This window comes from Drosophila suzukii, unplaced genomic scaffold (genome assembly GCF_043229965.1).
Source record: "Drosophila suzukii unplaced genomic scaffold, CBGP_Dsuzu_IsoJpt1.0 scf_7, whole genome shotgun sequence".
NCBI lineage: Eukaryota > Metazoa > Arthropoda > Insecta > Diptera > Drosophilidae > Drosophila > Drosophila suzukii.
In genome coordinates, this window is record NW_027255939.1 from 2,676,488 (window position 1) to 2,697,498 (window position 21,011).

The following is a 21,011-nucleotide window of genomic DNA, read 5'->3' on the forward strand; positions in this document are numbered from 1 at the left end:
ACGTGCGATACGTAGCAGTAGAACGCTTGAATGCAGAAAATCCAAAGGTAGAGTTTCCCAAAATCAAAAACTTTAAAGAATAGAACAACGAAGGAATTGGGAATCCACGAACTAAAAATGGAGGATATCAAAACTAATATAGAAATCGACAGGGTGCAACTGTGGACAACAATACACATGGCAACAACGTATACTCTAGTTCGTATATTGACGCTAAGTGTGATCTGCATCGCCTGCTTACTCAACGGTTCCCCCACCACATGCCAACAGCAACGTCAGCGAATTATGTATTAACTTATAACCGAATTGTCAAATAAACAACAGTTAAGATATGAACCTCGAAGAGCGAAGACGCATTGTTTGGTATTTCAATTAAATTAAATTAATCAAACCCAACCACCACCAACTTAATTGGTAACTCACTTGCCTGCCGCCAGAACGCAATCGCAGCATACGAAATATCCTCCTTTTACCATTTGCCAGAAGGAATTTAAATGATCGCGACGGACTTTACAGGCGGATAAAGTTGGAGTGGAGGCATCTAGAACGTTTATACTTAACTCAAACTTTCTCAGGCAGTCGACTGTGGCAATAAATTGTTTTAGAGCGGATTTCGCTGATAAAGCAAGTAAGAAAAGGATACGGGCAAGAAATAAATTGGAATTTAAGAACCAATCGAAGCCTGATCATTCTGGCGCTCCGATAGGCAAGAATATTGGGATTTTTTTTTATTATGACTTTATCTTTGCTTGTTTGAAATTAGCATCTATTGTTAGCCCTGGACGAAGAAGTGCGTATGTATGTACAATGTACATGTGGGGTGCGAATAGCGGAATAGCGTTGAGTTTAAGCACGCATTCATAGTATGATAGGGTCTGTCCCTGTTCTGAACAACTCTTCATACGTCGGTGGCGGTGTCTCGAACCTGAGCGGTGGGAGGGTATTTTCCTCGTCACGTAGCCCCCCTCGTCTGGGATGAGGATGGCATACTCGGCGAGCGGTCTCGAGTCTTCGTCCCCGGAGCTTACCTCGACGACCACCCTTTCCGAGATGTTCTGTCGGTTCGGCGAACCGGCGTCGGTACCGAATCCTCGTTGTCACGACGCGGAGGGTTCGCCTCGATGTGGGAGGTCCCGAATCGTAGGGTGATGGACACTTCTTCGTCCTCCAGCAGTGCTCCCATCATGTCCTCGTGGAACATCCCCTCGCACCAGGAAGGGCTGATTGGAGGCGAGCGCTCAGGTCTGGCGACGATCGCTATCAGCGGCGGCGGCCAGGACAAGATTACCGCCAGTGGAGCTTCGCTGTGGATGCGGGTTGTGGCTGCGCTCGATGGTGCGTTACTGCCCGTGTGGGTCGCGAGGGCGGTCGGTGGTTCTTCGCTGTGCGTGTGGGTTGGCCAAGATACAATCTCGTCAGCGATCGGGACGAGCGGTGGCGGTGATCGCCCGATGACGGCCTGTGGTGCCTCGTAGGTGTGTAGGTGTAGGTATGTCTCCGAGGATCGGCGCGCGTTGGCGGATCATCGACCATGCTGGTGACTACGTTTACAATTCGATGTCGGTTGTGGCATTATCAAACTCTCTTCCTCTAATGTATCTTGAAATGGACTCTTGATAATCGGATTTTGAGCTGTGGAGAATGTATAACGTGAGTACTTTCTGGGTGCTTGTCGTGCGGAGAGCGGCTCCCAGCCTCGTCTCCTGTATTCCTCGGTCGTCCAGGTGTTAATTTTAGCGGATGCTGGATTTTTGGTGATTGTGCCCGGGTCGAGGAGAGCCGACCGGGTGGTCGGCTCCCCCAATGGGGGGGTGGGGACGCTGGACGAGTGCGCTCATCGGCAAGTGACCCCCAAGACACCCTGGTCTCCTCGGACGGGGCACGACTGTGGTGGTCATCCTGGTTGTTTGCGGTTTCGCCGACTCTTTCTGACTCATGGTCCCTGTCGTGGTCGTCGTCGTCCTCATCCTGGTGATATGGTTTCAGGTTTCTTAAACTGGCGGTGCGGCAGCGTCGGCTTCCTGGGATCTGTAAGCTGACGATATTTGGGGACGGAAATTTTATGACTCGGCAAAACCCTCGGCGGCGTTTGACAAGGCGTGGCGGCGTACTAGTACCAGCGATCCTAGTGGTGGTTTCCACACCCGTCGCCGCAGTTAGTGTCTGCCCTGCTCCGCTGTGGCTCGTTCCGCGTTTCCCTGGCGACCTTGAAGATGTTATGGAGCTGCTCCCTCCTCTCTGTAGGTGGGACCTGCGCAGTTCCTCTTCCCTGCGTAACTTCGGAATGCAGAGCGTTGGGTAGACGCGGCTCCCGCCCTTGCACGAGAAAAGCCGGGCTAAATCCCGTGGTGTCCGACACGCTGCTCTTTACGGCCAGCGAGATCTCCGGGAGCAGGTGGTCCCAGCTGCTCTGCGGTGTGTCTCCGAGATACTGTGCTATCATCGCCTTCACGGTTCGATTCGCCCGTTCCTTGGACTCTGATGTGGCGTGTAGGGTGCGGTGTGCTGTAACTCCGTTCCCAGGGACTTGCAAAATGCTTGAAATGCTCGGATCGTGAATTGTGTTCCATTATCACAGATGAAGGTCCTCGGGGTCCCGAAGAGGCTCAACGTGGTAATGGCACAACAAAGTCGGCATACAAAACGTGGAACGGTTCGTCGACTTGCCGCGTAAACATCTTTCCGGCTGGCTTCTCCTGACTCACCTTAAACCTCTGACAACTAGGACATCTTCATACGTAGTGGGCCACTTCTCGGAACAATCCCGGCCAGTAGTACTGTTGAGCCTCCAGTGTGCTTGTCTTGCGGACTCCTAGGTGTCCAGAAGTGGGATGATCGTGGCAGTCCTCCAGCACTCTCCGGCGGTATTGCGTTTCTAGGCATAGTTTTCAAGGCGTGTATTCTTCCTCTTCCGGGCGCAGACCAATGCGCCGATAGAGTTGTCCGTTATCCTCTCGAAAGTCTGGAAACTTGGCGGGCTCCTGCCGCATTCGTCGTAGCATTTTGTTTATCCACTGGCACTTGTTGCCTTGTATCTGCACTTGCTAATTCGTTACCAGAGGTTGGCGTGATAGGGCAGCGGTAGTTGATATCGATAGCGATCCTGCCCGTGTGGTTGTCGATCGAATTCAGCCACTTTAGCGAGTGGTGGTCGGTGAGTACCTCAAAGCGGTATCCCTCGACGTAGCAGCGCATCTTGCGGACGGCCCACACGATCGCCCGGCACTCTTTCTCCGTCACGGAATAGTTGCGCTCCGCCGTGCTCAGCCGGCGGCTGGCATACGCGATCACCCGTTCTTGCCAGTTGATGGATTGGGTAAGTACTGCCCCTACACCATATTCACTCGCGTCGGTTTGAATCACGAACTTCGCCTCGAAGTCTGGACTTGCTAAGATCGGAGCCTCGGTCAGCAAAGTCTTCAATCCTTGAAAGGCCTGCTCCTGCTTCTTTGTCCACTCCCATTTCCGATCCTTCTTAAGTAGAGATGTCATCGGCTCGACTACGTCCGCAAAGTTGGGAACGAAGCGACGGTACCAGGAAGATATCCCAAGACATCGGTGAAGCTCCCTTAGGTTCGTCGGCGGTGTCAGTTCTCGGATGGCTGCGACCTTATCAGGGTCGGTTTGTATCCCGGCTTCGCTGATAACGTGGCCTAGGTACCTCAAGCTTCGCTGGAAAAACTGGCACTTGTCTCGATTCAACCGGACATGCTCCTTGAGTGTGGTCCCGATTACGATGATATCGTCTAATTATGCGAAAGCATGCGGTTCCATGTCCGGGCAGATGACAGTATCCAGGACTCGCTGAGAGGTTACCGGTGCCAAATGTAACCTTCCAGTGAAATAAGCCCCGGCCTGGAACTGTGAATGCGGTGTACTCACGGCTGGCGGGCGCTACTGGAATCTGCCAGTACCCATTTTTAAGGTCCGCTCTCATAGCCGGATTCCTTGCCGCGCGGCGAAAAGGGTTTGGACGGCTGAAGCGTCAGGAGCGGGTAACGCTGTGGCCCAGGTCGTGGTTGCTCCCAGTTCCACGTCAGTGATCGGAGCTGCCGGGTTCCTACGGCTTGGACGCGCCCTGTAGTTACCGGGCGGTACCCGTGGGGTTGTGCGCTGGCGGTTCTCTGTACGTGCCCTAGGAGCGGTTTGTCGATGGTTTTCTTGCGGTACTTGTGGAGCTTTGTATTGTCTGTGTTGCCGTAGTTCTCCTGCTGCTCTGTTGGTGTCCGTGCGACGGCTTCGTCGTGGTTCTCCTGCTGCTCTGGTTGCGTCCGTGCGAGGTCTGGGTTCGTTTCGCGGGGCGCCACGGATCTGGTTCTGGCGGAGGGCCGCAGTGTAAGGGCCTGGCCTCCACATTGAAGCGTTGCTCCGCTGCTGCATAAGAAATCCATGTCTAGAAGAAGGTCATCCAGTACGTCCGGCATGATGAGGATGGAAATGATGACCCTTGCTTCTCCTAATTGGACTGCTGCCCTCAGGGCCCGTGTCAGTTCCCTACCGGTTTCTTCGGCTAATTTCACCTGAGAGCGTATGGTTCGAAGATTTCTCCCGTTGTCTAACTTCCTCGCTAGGCGTTTGTTTACGAAGCTGTGCGAGGCCCCCGTATCCAATATAGCGCTGAGGGAGTGCCCATCGACCGTGACCCTGATCCCGTACGAATGGGTTGGTTACTGTCTCTGTGGGATCGGTGGGTTCCTCGGATAACTCCCGGATACTCGAGGCCCTTGCCCGTTTTCCGATCCTTGTTTCCGACAGCAGTCGATGGTCCGCAGATCGCGTCGGCCGCAGTCCCAGCAAAAGATTACTCTGGGATTCCGGCATTCCGTAGCGTAGTGAACAGCCTGGCCGCAGTTTCGGCAGGAGGTGCTGACATCAATCGCTTCTCCCGAGGCTCGGGGCCGCTGACCCTGGTTCCGTGCAACGTTCTGTCTGATGGCGTCATTAGGTACATTCCGCGGGCGCGATCAGATGCGTTCTCGGTGTCCATATATCCTCGGCTAGTCCGGCCTCCTCGGCTACGGGCGACAACCAGGTGGGTGAGTTCGGTCAACGTCCGAAAGTCTTGGGGGCGCTTGAATATCTGGTACTCAGGTTAGAGCTGCAAAAACATCGATGGTAGCCCCATCGATAGTTTTGATAGTTTGTGGACTAAACCTCGATACTATCGCGATAATATCACTCAAATATAAACATTAAGGGTATTCATGTAAAAGCAATATAATAGGGGTATTCCTTAAGAAAAAAATTATTTTATGAAAGTTGAGCAATTATGGAAATTTCCATTTTCAATTATTGACAATTAAAAACGCAATTAGTTTAAATTCAAGTTTGATCTTTTTTAGTACATATTTGGAAGGAGAAATTAAATCACATTTCTTTGGTTAAAACCCAATTTTTGTTAACAAATAACATTTTGTTAACGGTTTTTGGCTTCAGTGACGCCCGTCGATCAGAGATTGTTAGGCCCGCCTTGGAAAACATCCTTTTCGATTCCGTCGAGGTTGCCGGAATGCAGAGCCCCTGCTTAGCGCTTATAGCCAGTTGGGGCATCTCTAATTCATGTTGCTGCAGTTATAAAAATTTTAAAGAATAATACTTAAACCTTTTATTAACTTACCTTCCAATACTCCAATGGGTCCTGATTTTCATCAATGTTCATTTTCTCGAAATACTGCCTTATCTGTATTATGGACTCAACTTTGTTGGACCTCTGTTTCAATTCTATATTTTTTTTTACAAAATTGAGTAGCGAAGAGTTCGGCTTTGGTGGTTCCGGTGGTTCGGTGGTTAAAATGGGTTCCTTGTTGGTATGGGGAGAAGAAATGTTTTTTTCAAGTATAGATACGGCTTGCTCCGCATTAAAGTGGGACCTGAAACCCTCTTTCTTAAACCGAGGGTCTAAAATTGTAGCCAAACGAGGGGAGGACCTTTCTTCAAAGGGAAACAGTCGTTTCTTACACTTCTCAATTAAAAGTGCGCACAGTTCTTCGCCTTCTTTTGTTCTTAACTGCTCTCTTTTTTCGTACAAACTCTGCACAAGTCCATTCGATGTGGGTATTACGCATGATACAGTAACTTTTGTACTCGAAGATAATTGAGTTGTAACTTCATCGAAAGGAGCCAGTAAGTACTTTATATCCTCCAAGACCGCAAGATCGTCTGCTGTCAGGGGCTCCGGCGCCTTGGACAAGCTTACAAGAACGGGAGAAATATACTCCTTGGTCAACAGTATGCGCTCTACCATTTTGAACGCGCTGTTCCAGCGGGTACATACCTCTTGAATTAAGCTGTACGGATTGTCGACTCCTTACGCTTTCTTAAACTTCTCGTAGGCGATAGAGCTGAATTTGAAAAATGTGACACGTTTGCATTTAGTCAAAATAGTTTGAATTGATTTTATAGAAAGCGAGTTCTGTGCAACGAGGTTTAGGCAATGCGCATAGCACGGCAGATGTCTCTTTTCGAGCAGCTCACATGCCTTTATCATGCTGCTAGCATTATTTGATAATATGGCGCAAACTTTTGGCAACAGATTCCAGTTAATCAGTTCTGCGCGCAATGATGATGCGATGTTGTCAGCAGAATGGTTTGTTGCACATAGGAGTGGCTGCGTTGACAACACTGCCGATCTCAGCTGGAACTTTTCGTCAATGAAGTGCACCGTAATGGTCAAATAACCTGTGTTGGCCTTGCTTGTCCAGCAGTCCATTGTAATTGCGCACTGATCGACATTAACAAGAATGGTCTGCAGTTTTACAGTCATCTCCGAGTAAATGTTTTGCAGTTGTACGTTTTGCAAAGTCGTGCGTCACGGCAAAGTACAGCGCGGATCCAACACTTTCACGAAGTTCCTAAACCCTTGGTCATCTACAATAGAAAACGGTTGAATATCCTTGGCAATCATCTGCATCAACGCCGTGTCAAGGCTTGCTTTTCGCAAAGACTTGCTGTCGTACTCATCATTTGTAAAAAAAATTTTGACGGTCGCTTGTGCTGGCTGATACTGATTTTGGGTCGGGTGGAATCTCTTGAGATGATCAGCAAGGTTGCTGGTGTTTCCACTTGTCTTGTACACCTTCTTGCATATACGGCGTTTGGCTGTCTTTTTATCTTTGCCCTTCTCAAAGAGATCCCACACCGAACTTCCAAGTCTGTTGACCTTTTTTAGCGACTGCTTCACGTCCTCCACATCCTCGTCTCCACCTATAGTTTCATGAAGAATATATGTGAATTTAGTCTCTTTATATCTTTGTTATCCACTTACTTTTTGCACCGTCATCCATTTTTAAGGAACCACAACACCGGAACCACAAGAATTTGAATATATCTGTCGAATACGAGAGAAAATTAGTATACGAGTATATTAAATTTTCCGTATGCAAAATGTGCGTTCCTTCTTATTAGTTCGAAATCCAAGTGATGGGAATTTTTTGATAAACTATCGTGATAGTCTGAAAAATATCGAAGTCGGTCACCGGCGGCCAACCATCGATAATATCGATGGTACCATCGATTTTTTTGCAGCTCTAACTCTGGTAGCATGTTTTCACACACACGCTCCTACTCTTCTTCTGGTGAGAATCCAGCGCAGCGCATCTGAAGGCGAAGATCGACGAGGTGTTCCTTGAACGGTTCGTTCGCCCCTTGGAAATGCGAGCGGATTTCGTCGTCGAGCCGTTGATAATACCTGGGCGGTAAAAAGAAATCCAGAAATTTCCGACGGACCTCTGTCCAGGACCCTGGAGTCCACTGGTGCGAAACCAGCTCTCGGCTCGGCCAGTCAAGACTACGACAATAGCGTGGGACAAATATTTCTGGTCGATGCGGTAGGTATTCGCCCGTTCCTCCATGTGTTCAACGAAGCTGAGCGGGACTGACGTGCCGTCGAAAGACAATCCCCACTTGGTCATTTTGTCGACCAACATGGAGCACACGGCCGCGTCGAACTGGGAGGTTGTGCCGCGTGGTGATCCTGGTATCCCGCGTGGTGCTGGCGACGTATTGCGTGGCACCGTTAGGGTGTGGCCCGCGGCCGGAGCAATCGTGTGCGTAGATGCCGTGCCGACGCTCGACTCGAAATCCGGAGGTAACGGCGACGATGGCTTGGAGTCCCCGGATGGGGAATTTCCATACTTTAGCTCCATTTCTCCGAGCCGTGGCCGGACCGCGTCCGGGAGTCCAGGTTGCCGTACGAACGCGTAGAGCCGGGATCGTTGCTCCTCGACCGTACCGGTGAGTTCGAGGCCAAGCTCGAGTAGGATTGCGTCGAGTTCGTGCTTCTTCCGATATGATATCCAGGTAACACCCATTTTACCGTTGGAAGCGAGGGCTCACCGCGTTGGATGCCGACGGGGTGGGTGGCTTCGTAGGCGTGCCTAGGAAAATGAGTAGTGATCGACGCGTATCCTGATGTGGTTTCGCGAAGGCGGATCAGAATGCGCGTTTTCAGAGCGAGAGTTGAAGGTTGTATCCCTAAAGCGTTGCGTCCTTTAGGATCCTGGTAGCGATTTAGTTAATATCCTTGAGGCGTGTCCTTGTCGCGATGCAGCAGGTCCTGGTGTATCCTTGCAGTGATCCTTGAGGCGTGTCCTTGTAGCGATTCAGCAGGTCCTGGTGTATCCTCGCAGTGATCCTTGAGGCGTGTCCTTGTAGCGATGCAGCAAGATTATGTTCGCTCTCGTAGCGATAGGAATCGAATGATCTCGATTCGTGGGGACGACGGTTTATGTACTTGAAGTCGGCTGGCTTCGGGCTTCCTACTTGGTAAGAGAAACCATGTGTGCGACAGGGATAGAAAACTATGTTTCTTTTTTTTTGTACCGGATGGCGGCTGCGGCGTCGACTTTGTATTGTGTCCTTTTATTTTTTTTCTTTGCTTCGTGTACTTTTGTCGTTGTTTCTAGCGCAACTTCGTGTCGGGTTGTTCGTAACTTCGTGTCGGTTCGGCTTCGTGTGTCACGTGCTCTCGTCGTCGGATCTGACTGTACGTCGCGGCTGTACCTTTTCCCGTTTCTTCTTCATACTATTTTCCTTGCTTTTTAAAAGAGCAAAACTGGCCTACCAACTGATGCTTCCCTGGATTTCCGACCCTAACCTTTTTTCTTTCGACTCCGAATTTTTTTACTGATGGTGCTTTTAGCCACGATGGATGGAATTATCCTTAACATATCCTATCTAGTCCATGTTCGGGCGCCATTCTTTAAAGTAGTACTAGAGCTGGGATGAAACTTGGTCACGCCAAGGTCGCTTCACAGAAAATGTTTCTATTTCAAGACAGACAGGATAACGGACGAAGACTACTTTAGGGTCGTTCTAAAGGAGGGGGGAAAAGGAAAAGGTCAGGATCGACCCCGTCAACTGCAGGAATTCCCGAAGATGGGAAAGCAGACCCCGTCACCCGGGGCGCGTTCTCCGATCTCGCCTAGGGAAAGCTTCCGGAGAAGGGAGGCTGTATAATGTATATGAATGGGACAGATATTATATTCTCATTGGTACTTCCAATATTTGAAAAATAAATGTATATCTTCAAAAGAATTCTACCTCTACCTTTAAATAAGACGGAATTTGTAGTAACACCAAAATTGTTAGCCTATTTTAAGAATCAATTTTGTCATTACACGAAAGCAGCAAAATATAAATGACGGAGGTAAAAGGTGCCTGAGGAACGTAATAGTCGGAGAAGCGGTAGAGTGCGAAACGGAGGACACAGGATTTCAGGAGATGTTCGAGCCGGAGCCAGGTCATATTGCGGTGTTTAACGGCGAAAAAGTCAGTGTACAATCAATCTGCGGTCCGAAAAGGACAATCGATGGCTCGGCGTTGATAAGCGTTAATGATAAGCGTTGCAAGGTGACAGTCAAAAACGTGCGATACGTAGCAGTAGAACGCTTGAATGCAGAAAATCCAAAGGTAGAGATTCCCAAAATCGAAACTTTAAAGAATAGAACAACGAAGGAATTGGGAATCCACGAACTAAAAATGGAGGATATCAAAACTAATATGGAAATCGACAGGGTGCAACTGTGGACAACAATACACATGGCAACAACGTATACTCTAGTTCGTATATTGACGCTAAGTGTGATCTGCATCGCCTGCTTACTCAACGGTTCCCCAACCACATGCCAACAGCACCGTCAGCGAATTCTGTATTAACTTATAACCGAATTGTCAAATAAACAACAGTTAAGATTTGAACCTCGAAGAGCGAAGACGCATTGTTTGGTATTTCCATTAAATTAAATTAATCAAACCCAACCACCACCAACTTATTTGGAGCATCATATGAAATATCCTCCTTTTACCATTTTCCAGAAGGAATTGAAATGATCGCAACGGACTTTACAGGCGGATAAAGTTGGCGTGGAGGCACCTGAAACGTTTATACTGGCCTCAAACTGTGTCAGGGAGTCGACTGTGGCAATAAATTGTTTTAGAGCGGATTTTGCTGATAAAGCAAGTAAGAAAGGGATTCGGGCAAGAAATAAATTGGAATTTAGGAACCAATCGAAGTCTGGTCACACTGGCGCTTAGATAGGCAAGAATTTTGGGTTTTTTTTAATTATGTTTTTATTTTTGCTTGTTTGAAACTAGCATCTATTGTTAGCCCTTGACCCACTGTGCGCTGGAGAAAACGAAGATGTGCCTATGTATGTACAATGTACATATGTGGAGTGCGAATAGCGGAATATCGTTGAGTTTGAACACGCATTCATAGTATTTTTTATTTCCATGCTTATCCATGGTTTCTTCTTCGGCTTAATTTTTTTTGTCCTGAGAGGTACATATTTGTTGTATAGAAGCTCAATATTACTGTTAAAGAACTCTATCTGTGAATCATCATCGGGAATTGTATACAATGCTTGCCAGCTAAAAGAGTTAAATTCTGAGTCCAGTAGCGTATAGTTTATATCTTTTAAGGCCTGATAAGTTATGGAGTTTTCCTCAGCGCCTAATTCTATGCTATACGTCTTGTATATAAGATCATGCCGCGAGTAAACTTGTACAGATACCTTGTCATATAAAAGGATTTTACTTGCGTCATCCCCAAAAAATGCGTCAAGGGTTGTGAGGATTTTGACAAGGCTGTGACATTTGCTGGCTGAATTCCAAGTGATAATAGTTCTGTGCAGAGACTAGATTCAGCTAAAAGATCACTGTTGAAATCTCCGTTTATAACAAAATTTGTATAAGTCCATGTTAGGGCAGTCAGATTGGCAAGTAGATTTGGGTATAGGCCCAGCCAATAATAATGTTTTGAGAATTTGTTCCTAGTACTTCTACAAGTAAGTATTCTATTGCACTCTGACGTTTGCTGACACAAAACTTTACATTTAAATTGTTTAATTGTTTGTAATATCGGATGTTTCGGAAACACCGATGATATCGACTTTTGATTTTTCGAATAGGTACTCATCGATCTTAATAGTCAGGCTTTGCGCGCTTATGACAGACATATATCAAGAGTACGACGAATTGCAGTTGAAAGTAAATATAAGTAGAACAAATAGTACCTTAAAATGAACATTTAGAACATTTATGAGCTGCAATAACGAAATAAATTAGGTGTTTTTAGCAGATCAGGATTAATGTCGTTAAGGGCCTTCATGTTCTCAATGTATAGGACCTCATCACTGCCCGTCTTCTTTAAGTGGACTGTTGCTCGACGACGCTTAATGTGCATGGCTGCTTTAAAAATCTCGTAGTTTGTTTTAGTCAACTGTTCGTTTAGAAAGATTGGCGTGGGCGAATCTATACCAACGTAACATAGAGAAAGCTGGCTTTTCGTTTCACGCCGAAGTGCATCCACGTTACGCATCGGGTTAACCTTGTCTTCAGGTCTATCGAACTTGATCATTATTATAGGGTCAACTACAGAACGACCGTTTCTAGGGGGTTTTATCCGGAAGATATCTCGAATTCTTGGGGTAGGAGTAACTTTAAAGTTAAAGCAAAGGATGTGAAACAATCCCTCACATCTTCGCCTTGATTAAATGGTACAGCTACAACTCAGATGCAGACTTTAGGCGATTGACTTGGTCTCGCAAGGCCCGAGTTTCCGCGACCTCACTCTTCAAACGCTAGACTCTTTTCATGAGTTCCGACATATCACTGTTAATAACGTCGTGATGCGATTCTACAGTTCAGCCATATTGGCTTTAAAAAAGTCCGTTTGTTCAGCAAACTTCTGAAATTCTTTTCCAAGGCCCATCTGCTGGAGGACTTAGCTCAGTAGAAGTTTTTTCCTTGGTTCTCTTTGCTGGTGGTGGCATGTATAGGTAGTTAGAATTTAAAAATGGATATATTGGGTTGGCAAGAAAGTCATGTCGTTTTTTTTCAATATTTTCAAAGATGATTTATTTATATCAGGACTTATAATTAATCAATTATGTATTGGCCGTTTTGTTCGACCACTAATGACCATCTCTCGGGCAGCTGCATAATTCCGCGCTCGAAGAACTTTTGGTCTTTTCCAGCAAAGAATCGAGACAAGTGGTTTTCGACAGCCTCATCTGAATCAAAGTTTTTACCATTCAAAGAGTTTTGAAGAGAGCGAAACAAATGGTAATCTGAAGGTGCTAAGTCCGGACTATAAGGTGGATGTGGTAGCACTTCCCAATTCAGCTCCGTTAATTTTTGCCGAGTGACCAAAGATGTGTGGGGCCTAGCGTTGTCATGGTGAAAGACTATACCCTTGCGATTAGCTAGTGCCGGCTCCTTTTCTTTAATTTTTTCCGCCAAATTGGATAGCTGGCGACAGTACACATCTGAATTGATGGTTTCATTCCGTCCCAGCAGCTCAAAGTGCACTACACCCTTCTAATTCCACCAAACAGACAGCATAACTTTCCTCTGATGGATATCGGCCTTTGATGTGGCTTGGGCTGGCTCATCTTTCTTGCTCCATGATCTTTTTCGTTGGACATTATTGTAAACAACCCACTTTTCGTCGCCAGTAATGATCCGCTTCAAAAAAGGATCGTTTTTAATCCGTTGCAGCAGAGAATAGCAGATGTTGATACGCTTAGTAAGGTGAATTTCCTTTAAGTTATGCGGAACCCAAACATCGAGCTTGCTTACGTAGCCAAGTTTCTTCAAATGGTTTTCAACCGTTGTATGCGACACACTGAGCTTCTCTGACATCTCCCGCGTTGAATAGCGCCGGTTTTCATCCAGCAAAGCCTGAATTTGTTCGTCAAAAACGGCCGATGGTCGACCAGAACGTGGGGCGTCTTTAACTCCAAAATCTCCAAGCCTGAATTTGGCAAACCAGCGCTGACATTGGCGATCACTCATGGCATCTTTACCATACACTTCGCACAATTTTTCGCGAGCTTCGACCGCTTTTTTTCCTTTTCGGAAGTAAAAAAGCAAAATATGCCGAAAATGCTCACTTTGGTCCTCCATGTTTAATTTGCTATAGCTTCCACAAATGTTATCGAATAATTACCAAATTTTCGTCGATAGTACCTAAGACAATAAGCTTTAAAACGATACTAAAAAGTGTGACCCTGGTGCTCGATTAGTCGTAAATAAATTAGATTAAAAACGATTACTAAAAAAAACGACATGACTTTCTTGCCCACCCAATATTAGACGAAAAATGAGCTAGCTGCTACAACACGACCTCTTTTAGCAGTCATACTTCAACGGTAGTGTGATCGTGCAGCGTGAATGGCGACAACAGCTGGCCTGGTCCACCTCTAGTTCTTGGCTTTGTAGTATCACGCTTTCTGGACTCAAGGTAGAGTTTTCCGCCATTTGCCGTTTTCCTCAGTTTTTTCGACGCTTTCAGTGGTCTTATGTGATTTGAGTGGATTTTTTCGACGCGAGGAAAATAGTTTTATTTTATCCACGTCAGCAACGATACGGGATAAACTTCAACATGTGCAGACTACTTAGGCACCGCGATTTGTTGACATTAACTGATTGCCATAACAGTAGCGGAAAAATTATAATTATGACTGTTGATGCGCGGGTGGCTTTCGTACCAAACTTCTACGACAGCTTATATATACTTTCTTTTATGTAAATATAAGCACGCAGCTGGAACACAGTAAAAAACAAGGAAGAACGCTATAGTCGAGTACCTCGACTATCAGATACCCGTTACTCAGCTAAAGGGACCAAAGGGAAATGGAGATATGCAAGTAGCAAGGCGAGATTGAAATGCGCCACCTACCCGTGATCTCAATATATGGTTATGTTGGCGGTAGACAGATTTAGGCATTATGCGCTGCGTAAGAAGCTCAGGAATCTGCATGCCTAATCCCAATAGCTTAGTTCTTATAGTTTCCGAGATCTCAGCGTTCATCCGGACGAACAGACAGACGGTCAAGGCCAGATCGACACGGCTAGTGATCCTGATCAAAAATATATATACTTTATGTTAAATAAAATGCATATATTAAATGCATATAATTAAATAGACAATATTATATACAGAAAATTAGTCGAAATAGGGTTCGATAAACTGGTTGTATGACCGGTCAATAATAATAATTTGTGGAGCTTATCTGAAGCAGTCCGAACCACTGAACAAAATAAAGGAAACGCCAGGAAAATCCAAAGATTGTGAAATCCGGTTCGACTGGACCAAAATTTGGGGAAGGGGGTGGCTTGATCGCTGAAAGAAAATACGAAAAACACGGAAATACTTTCGGGTTGATGCGCGACTTGAATATTGAAACTACTTAAGCTTAGCTTAACTAAAGCGCTCTAGAGCGGAGCGGAAACTTAAGGGAGAGATGGAGAGGGAGAGCGGAGCGCAGTGCGAGCGAGCGAGATGTAGACATCTAGAGAAAACTGCCGCTCCACACTGCCTACAGAACTCCTAATCGCCCTTGTGGGCGTTTTTACTTCCTAGATTACCTTTTTCAAAAATGTGTTTTGGCGTTTTATTGCTTTTTGTCCATACCTACATAAATTTGAAAGTAAAATCGGTGTAAGTGGCTAATATAAATTAATTTACTAATTACTTATACTAATTAATAATATTTAGCTCTAATATTGCAGAAATTTTGGTTAGAATAATAATGTAAAATTGAAGTTTTTTATCTTAAGTTTATCTTTCCAACGACATTTAAAACATGACTTTAGGCGTTTAGGTACTGTGATCGGAACATCACTGCAGATTTTTATTTCTGCGGCTATTTATAGTGGACGCTGTCAGGTCACGCAGCCGCAGCAGCTAATTAACGTCTTAATTCGATCTCTTATATTTATTGCATCGCGAAAGGTATCTCTCTCTATCTAGCTCGCTCATTTTTGTGTACTTGCAGCCAGCATTCGGCTGGCTGTCCCTTTGTAAAATCAGTACGAATTCTGATCTCGACATTAAATGCACTCTCGTCTCGCCTGCTGTACTCTTTATCGCTAAGAAATTGTTAACAAACATAAAGACACCCGAAATTTTTAATTTTTTTAATTTTTAATTTAGCATTAACTAATATAAAAGCATAATAGTTCAACATTCCCAATTCATAGACCTAGCAAAGACAAAACCATTATTGAATCATATAGACCCATTTCCCTTAACCCATGTATCTCACGAACTTGCGTTAAAATCATCTCTAAACGGCTCTGGTGGTTTGTTACTTCCAACAAACTTCTGAACAGTCGTCAAGTTGGGTTTAAAAAGGGGAAATCTGTGACAGACTGTCTACTACATGTAGACTCTCTGATCAACAAGGACCTCTCAGAAAAAAGGCACGCCTCATTTATATCTCTTGACTTTGAAAAAGCACTTGAGAAAGGCTGTGGGCCTGTAGGTTAATCAAATAAGTAACCCAATTTATGACAAGTCGAAAAATTAGAAAAATTAGCGAAACGGCTCGGTCTTTGCATAAATTGTCTTAAGGTTGGGCATCAAGTTAGTCAATGCAATTCCAGTAATCGTCGTTCATGCGGATCTAGGCACCACATCCTGCTTCACCTGGGAAACTTAGCTTCCTTTTCTTCACAAGAAGGAGCACAGCTTCAAGAAACACTTCCCTCTGCCTCACCCTCTGCACTGCCTTCCCTTTCGATTGCTCTTGTTGCACAAGATTTTAGTAATAATATTATGCTCTTAGCAACGGCTAGCGATTTCGGGGTTTTCGTTCCCTGTCGAGCTCTACTCAGTTCGGGCTCCCAACTGCATCTATTCACGACCTGATTCGCAAGTCAGCTTCAAAGAAAGAAAATAAAATCTTCAGCATATGTAACTGGAATAGGAGATTCCAGTTTTGTGACGGATTGTCACTCGGTTAATATTACGATTCAGTCCCGAACTTCCGAATACTCAGCCAACATTACCGCGGTGATTGCATAACATAACAGGGCGACATCCTAGCTTCAACGCCGACATCGGCAACTGGAACATACCTAAAGCTGATCCAAGGTTTATACTCCCCAGCGAGTGGACCTTTTAATCGGAGCCAGCCTCTTTTACGAGATGTTGTGCGTTGGCCAAATCAAGCTCTCACCTGGACTAATTCAAAAGACGCGTCTGGGTTGCGTTGTTTCTGGAGATTATGGCCTTTCCAATGGCTCGTCCTTAATGTCGGCTCAAGATGTACCTCTCGCTAGTAGAGAGAATAGTTTCGATCGGTAAGATGATCTTCATCGACGATTTTGGGAAGTGGAAAGCTGCGGCGAGCCAACTATACGCGCTACTAAGAAAGAATTGGACTGTGCAGCACATTTCGCAAGACACGTCGATCGTTTGCCAGCTGGGTATTATTCTGTTCGTCTGCCTGCCAAACTCAATCTAGATCTCTTGGGAGAGTCCTACCAACAAGCTTATCGAAGATTCTTGTCCCTAGAGAGAAAGTTGAATCGTGGCGGGATACCCCCCAGGAACAAAAGCGGGTGATTAAGCTAGATACCGTTACTTATGGCACGAAGCCAGCATCATTTCTGGCTGTCCGAGCTATGCATCAGTTGTCAGCAGACGAGCATACAGCGTTTCCGCTTGGGGCTGAGGTCATTAGTCGCGATTTTTAGGTGGATAATTTGATATCTGGAGCCAAATCCAAGGAAGAGGCAGTCATCATTATGGATCAGGCATCAAAACTTCTAGCCAAGGGAAAATTTAAGCTTAGAAAGTGGTGTTCGAATGTGTCAGCTGTTTTGGTTGGAGTTGCAGACAAGGATAAGGAGTCTTATTTGAAGTTTGATGATGGCACTGATTTGGCAAAAATCCTAGCTCTCGCTTGGGATCCAGTTTCTGACCAACTATTGTTTTCCTTTTCGGTCTTACAGTCAGCATCAAGCCCCTGCAGGCGATCTGTCCTGTCTCCAATAGCGCGGATTTACCGGACCTGTGATCACAAAATCGAAAATTTTCCTTCAGCAACTGTGCAAGGAGAAGATATCCTGGGATGAAAGCCTTCCTGAGTCACAGAACACGGAATGGAGTGCTATATGCACGAGTTTTGGGCAGATTAGGCATACGTCATTTTTTCGGCTGGTTCTTTCTCCAAACTCTGAGAGTGAGATTCATGGATTTTGTGATGCTAGCAAAGAAGCATATGGTGCCTGTGTCTACATCGTTTGCAACGGGGGATCTTAATTACTATGCTCAAAGTCAAGGGTGGCCCCCTTAAAACACTCACTGTGCTCAAGCTGGAACTTTGTGGGGCTGAACTCCTGTCTAGGCTCATCGCAGAAGTGGCCAGGACGAGTGCATTTGAGGGAAAGTTGTACTGCTGGAGCGACTCTGCTGTTGCGCTTTCATGGATCCGAGACGAGCCGTCCAGATTCAATATTTCTGTAGCGAATCGAGTAGCTGCCATCCAAGAGCTAACTGAGTCAGTGGACTGGCGATATGTTCCATCTTCTTTAAATCCTGACGACATTCTCTCCCGAGCTTCCTTTCCTGCTGAGCTCAACGAGTCTCCTCTCTGGGCTCATGGACCAAAATTCCTTTGTGGCCCTAAAGCTGACTGGCCGACCCCAATCATTGCTGGAGGATTCTACTAATAAAATCTCCATTCGAAGACATAGTGGCCAGTTCAAAATTTTCCAATTCTTTTGCTGCCCATCAAAGAATTTTCAGTGATGAAGTGATGAAGACAGTAAACAAATGTACTAGACGCTTTTGAATGAAGCCTCGAGTAACGGAGCATATAATGGCGCATCTTCCAAAGGAACGACTTGATGGATCTCATGCATTCGAAGTCACTGGCATTGACTTTTGCGGGCCATTTCTCTACAAGTCAGAGGTGCGAAGCAAGCCTCCAGTAAAATGCTAAGTGTGTGTCTTCGTTTGTTTCGCCACAAAGGCTATTCATTTGGAGTTGATCAAGGATCTCTCTACGGTGTCGTTTCTACATGGCCTCAAGCGATTTATATGCACTAGAAGAAGGATGCGGCAATGAGCTGCTCAAAGTAAGGCGCCTATCCCTCAGGAATGATCATCAGAGAGCTACATTTGACTTTTGCCTAGCTGAGGTGTTTTATTCCTCCTGGGTCGCCACACTTTGGCGGTCTTTGGGAAGCGGCTGTGAAGATCGCTAAGCATCATATCTACCGCGCTGGTGGCACTGCTGTTTTAGCCTTTGAGGAGTTGCAAACCCTGGTGTGTCACATTTTGGAGGTTGTTAATTCTCGACCATAAGTCTCGATTTCAGAAAACCCCGCTAATCTGGATGTATTAACCCAAGCACATTTTTTGAATGGTACTTCGCCTTCCTCTTTCGTCGAGCCGGATATGACTTAACTTAACTCTTAACTTCAATAGCTTGGATGGATGGCAAGGCGTGGCCTACTTGCAGCAGATATTTTGGTCCCGATGGAAGGAAGAATACTTGTCAATACTGGTCAAGGACGAAAACTTGCCTCCCATTAAGTGGCTCCTCGCCAGAGTGATCGAGCTTCTGTTCGGCGGAGATGGGGTTGCTCGAGTTGCCGTTCTGAAGACAGCATCAGGAGTGACAAAGCGAGCAGTAATCAAGCTGTGTCTGCTACCCCTTAAGGATGATGTTAAAACTCAGGCTTCCAACGGTGGGAGTATGTCGGGTCACGCAGCCGCAGCAGCTAATTAACGTCTTAATTCGATCTCTTATATTAATTGTATCGCGAATGGTATCTCAATTTTGTGAACTTGCATTCTTGGGCCCAGCATTGGCTGTCGCTTTGTAAAATCAGTACGAATTCTGATCTCGACAACAAACGCACTCTCCTCTCGCCTGCTGTACTCTCTTTCGCTAATAAATTGTTTACAAGCATAAAGCAACACGAAATTTCGCATTTTACTTTTGCAATAACTAATAAAAAAGCTTATAAGTTCATCAGTCGCCTTCACACAAAAGTTGAGGAATCTTAAATATTTACAGGTTCTGAAGGTGTTTTCAAAACCGCCTGACCATTTTAAAAAAAATCCCGAAAAATCATTACGAATTTATTATATTTATCTCTAATATAGCAAACATTTTGGTAAGAACAAAAATGTAAAAGTAAAGTTTGTAGATCTTAAATGTATCTTTCCAACGACATTTAAAACATGACTTTAGTATAAGGCCTTTAGGTACTGTGATCGGACCATCACTGCAGATTTTTATTTCTGCGTCTATATGTATATGGTAGTCGCCTTCGCACACTCTCCTGGTGCGCTTCGGAACTGCGTGTTCCGCCGTCCACCTTGATATATTTTTAATCAGGATCACTAGCTGAGTCGATCTAGCCATGTCCGTCTGTCCGTATGAACGCAGATTTTCTGTATGAATATATCCCTATCCCACTCGCACTCTATTGAGTTTGCTAATTATAATTTATTATGGCTTGAATGTAGCCACTTAATAAATTGTCCGATTTTAATAATTTTAGGCATGTAGATGATGGGTATTGATAATAGGAACAAAATCTTTCTTAAATTTTTACAAAATATTAAAAATTGGGGCGATAGACGGGTGTTAGCTTTATGGCGAAACAAACTTGCGCTGCGCAGGAATCTGCATGCTTTATTCCAACATTCTAGCATTTATAGTGATCACACGGATTCTGCTTTCCAACGAATCTAGTATACTCTTTTACTCTACGAGTGAAAGAAAAAAATTGATTGGAACGAGTGCTTGCCGCAAGCAATGCACTACGAAATGAATTTGCAAATTTCTCAGCTTTTAAGTGTTTGTTTCGTCGCTTTTTTTATTCTCGAAATCAACGAGAAAGCTGAGTAACGCTTCTATAATGAAATATCGCCAAAGAAATTAAGTTTTTCTGTAAATATCACTGCTGAAGCTACTCCACAGTAGCACTTGCTTGGATACGAGAAGCTTTAACATTTTAGTTACCAACAGGGTAGCACAAATCCAACAGCGGGCAAGGGCATAATCTGCGGAATCATGCGGATCTATTGTCAATATATATTTTCAATTGTGGAAAAACGGGCCTTCCTTTTTACAAGCAGACGGCGCAGCCACAAACTATGAGTCCATCCATCCATCTGATTTACCCGAGAGGCGTTTAAAGGCACTGATATCAATTCAGTGGATGGATCTGGCAGCGTTTTGCAAGTTTAGCAACTTGGCATAGCTTCATCTCAGGCGTATCCAGAATTCAAAGCAGGGGAACAAAGGAATACATCCGATTTTGCTACATCATCCAGTCACCGATGCAATAATCCCGTATTACCATACCCTATTCCTTCATGCTGGTCCCCAATTCCTCCTACCAACGGCTCGTCAACTATACTGGCTCATCAGAGGGTTAAAGGCTGCTTTTTACACTAAATCAAAAGTCAGGAGCCGGGCGCCAGAAAAATTATTCGTCTCAATTTGTATGTTTTTCAACAAAGGCAGTTCATTTGGAATTGGTGGGGGATCTTTCGACATCATCATTTCTCGTAGCATTGAAACGCCTCATAAGCCTTGGAGCGAAACCGCGTTCAATATGGACTGATAACACTCGGAACGATATAAATCGATCGGGAAGGGCCGGCTCGGCGTTGGAATCTTTCCTTGTTTCCTTATTTTCTTGTCAAAACGTTTTTCATTGGTTTCACCCTGGTGACAGAAAGAAGATATTTTATT

The 21,011-nt window shown here is 45.3% G+C and overlaps 1 protein-coding gene across 3 annotated transcripts; it reads right to left on the bottom strand.

Moving 5' to 3' along the window:
- Positions 1–3,080: 3,080 nt before the first annotated feature.
- LOC139355047 (E3 SUMO-protein ligase ZBED1-like) lies at positions 3,081–12,824 on the bottom strand. Of its 3 annotated transcripts, none has more exons than XM_070999333.1 (3): positions 7,265–12,824; positions 5,618–7,203; positions 3,081–5,565 (listed from the first exon to the last, which is right to left on the bottom strand). In XM_070999333.1, exon 3 carries the CDS (start codon positions 4,422–4,424, stop codon positions 3,921–3,923), a length of 504 nt encoding a protein of 167 aa, XP_070855434.1. In that variant the 5' UTR covers positions 4,425–5,565; positions 5,618–7,203; positions 7,265–12,824; the 3' UTR covers positions 3,081–3,920. The 3 variants fall into 3 exon arrangements, with proteins under 3 accessions (XP_070855434.1, XP_070855433.1, XP_070855435.1); XM_070999332.1 differs by having other exon boundaries at positions 5,316–5,565; positions 7,265–12,310; XM_070999334.1 differs by having other exon boundaries at positions 5,316–5,565; positions 7,265–12,290.
- Between the last annotated feature and the right edge of the window lie 8,187 nt (positions 12,825–21,011).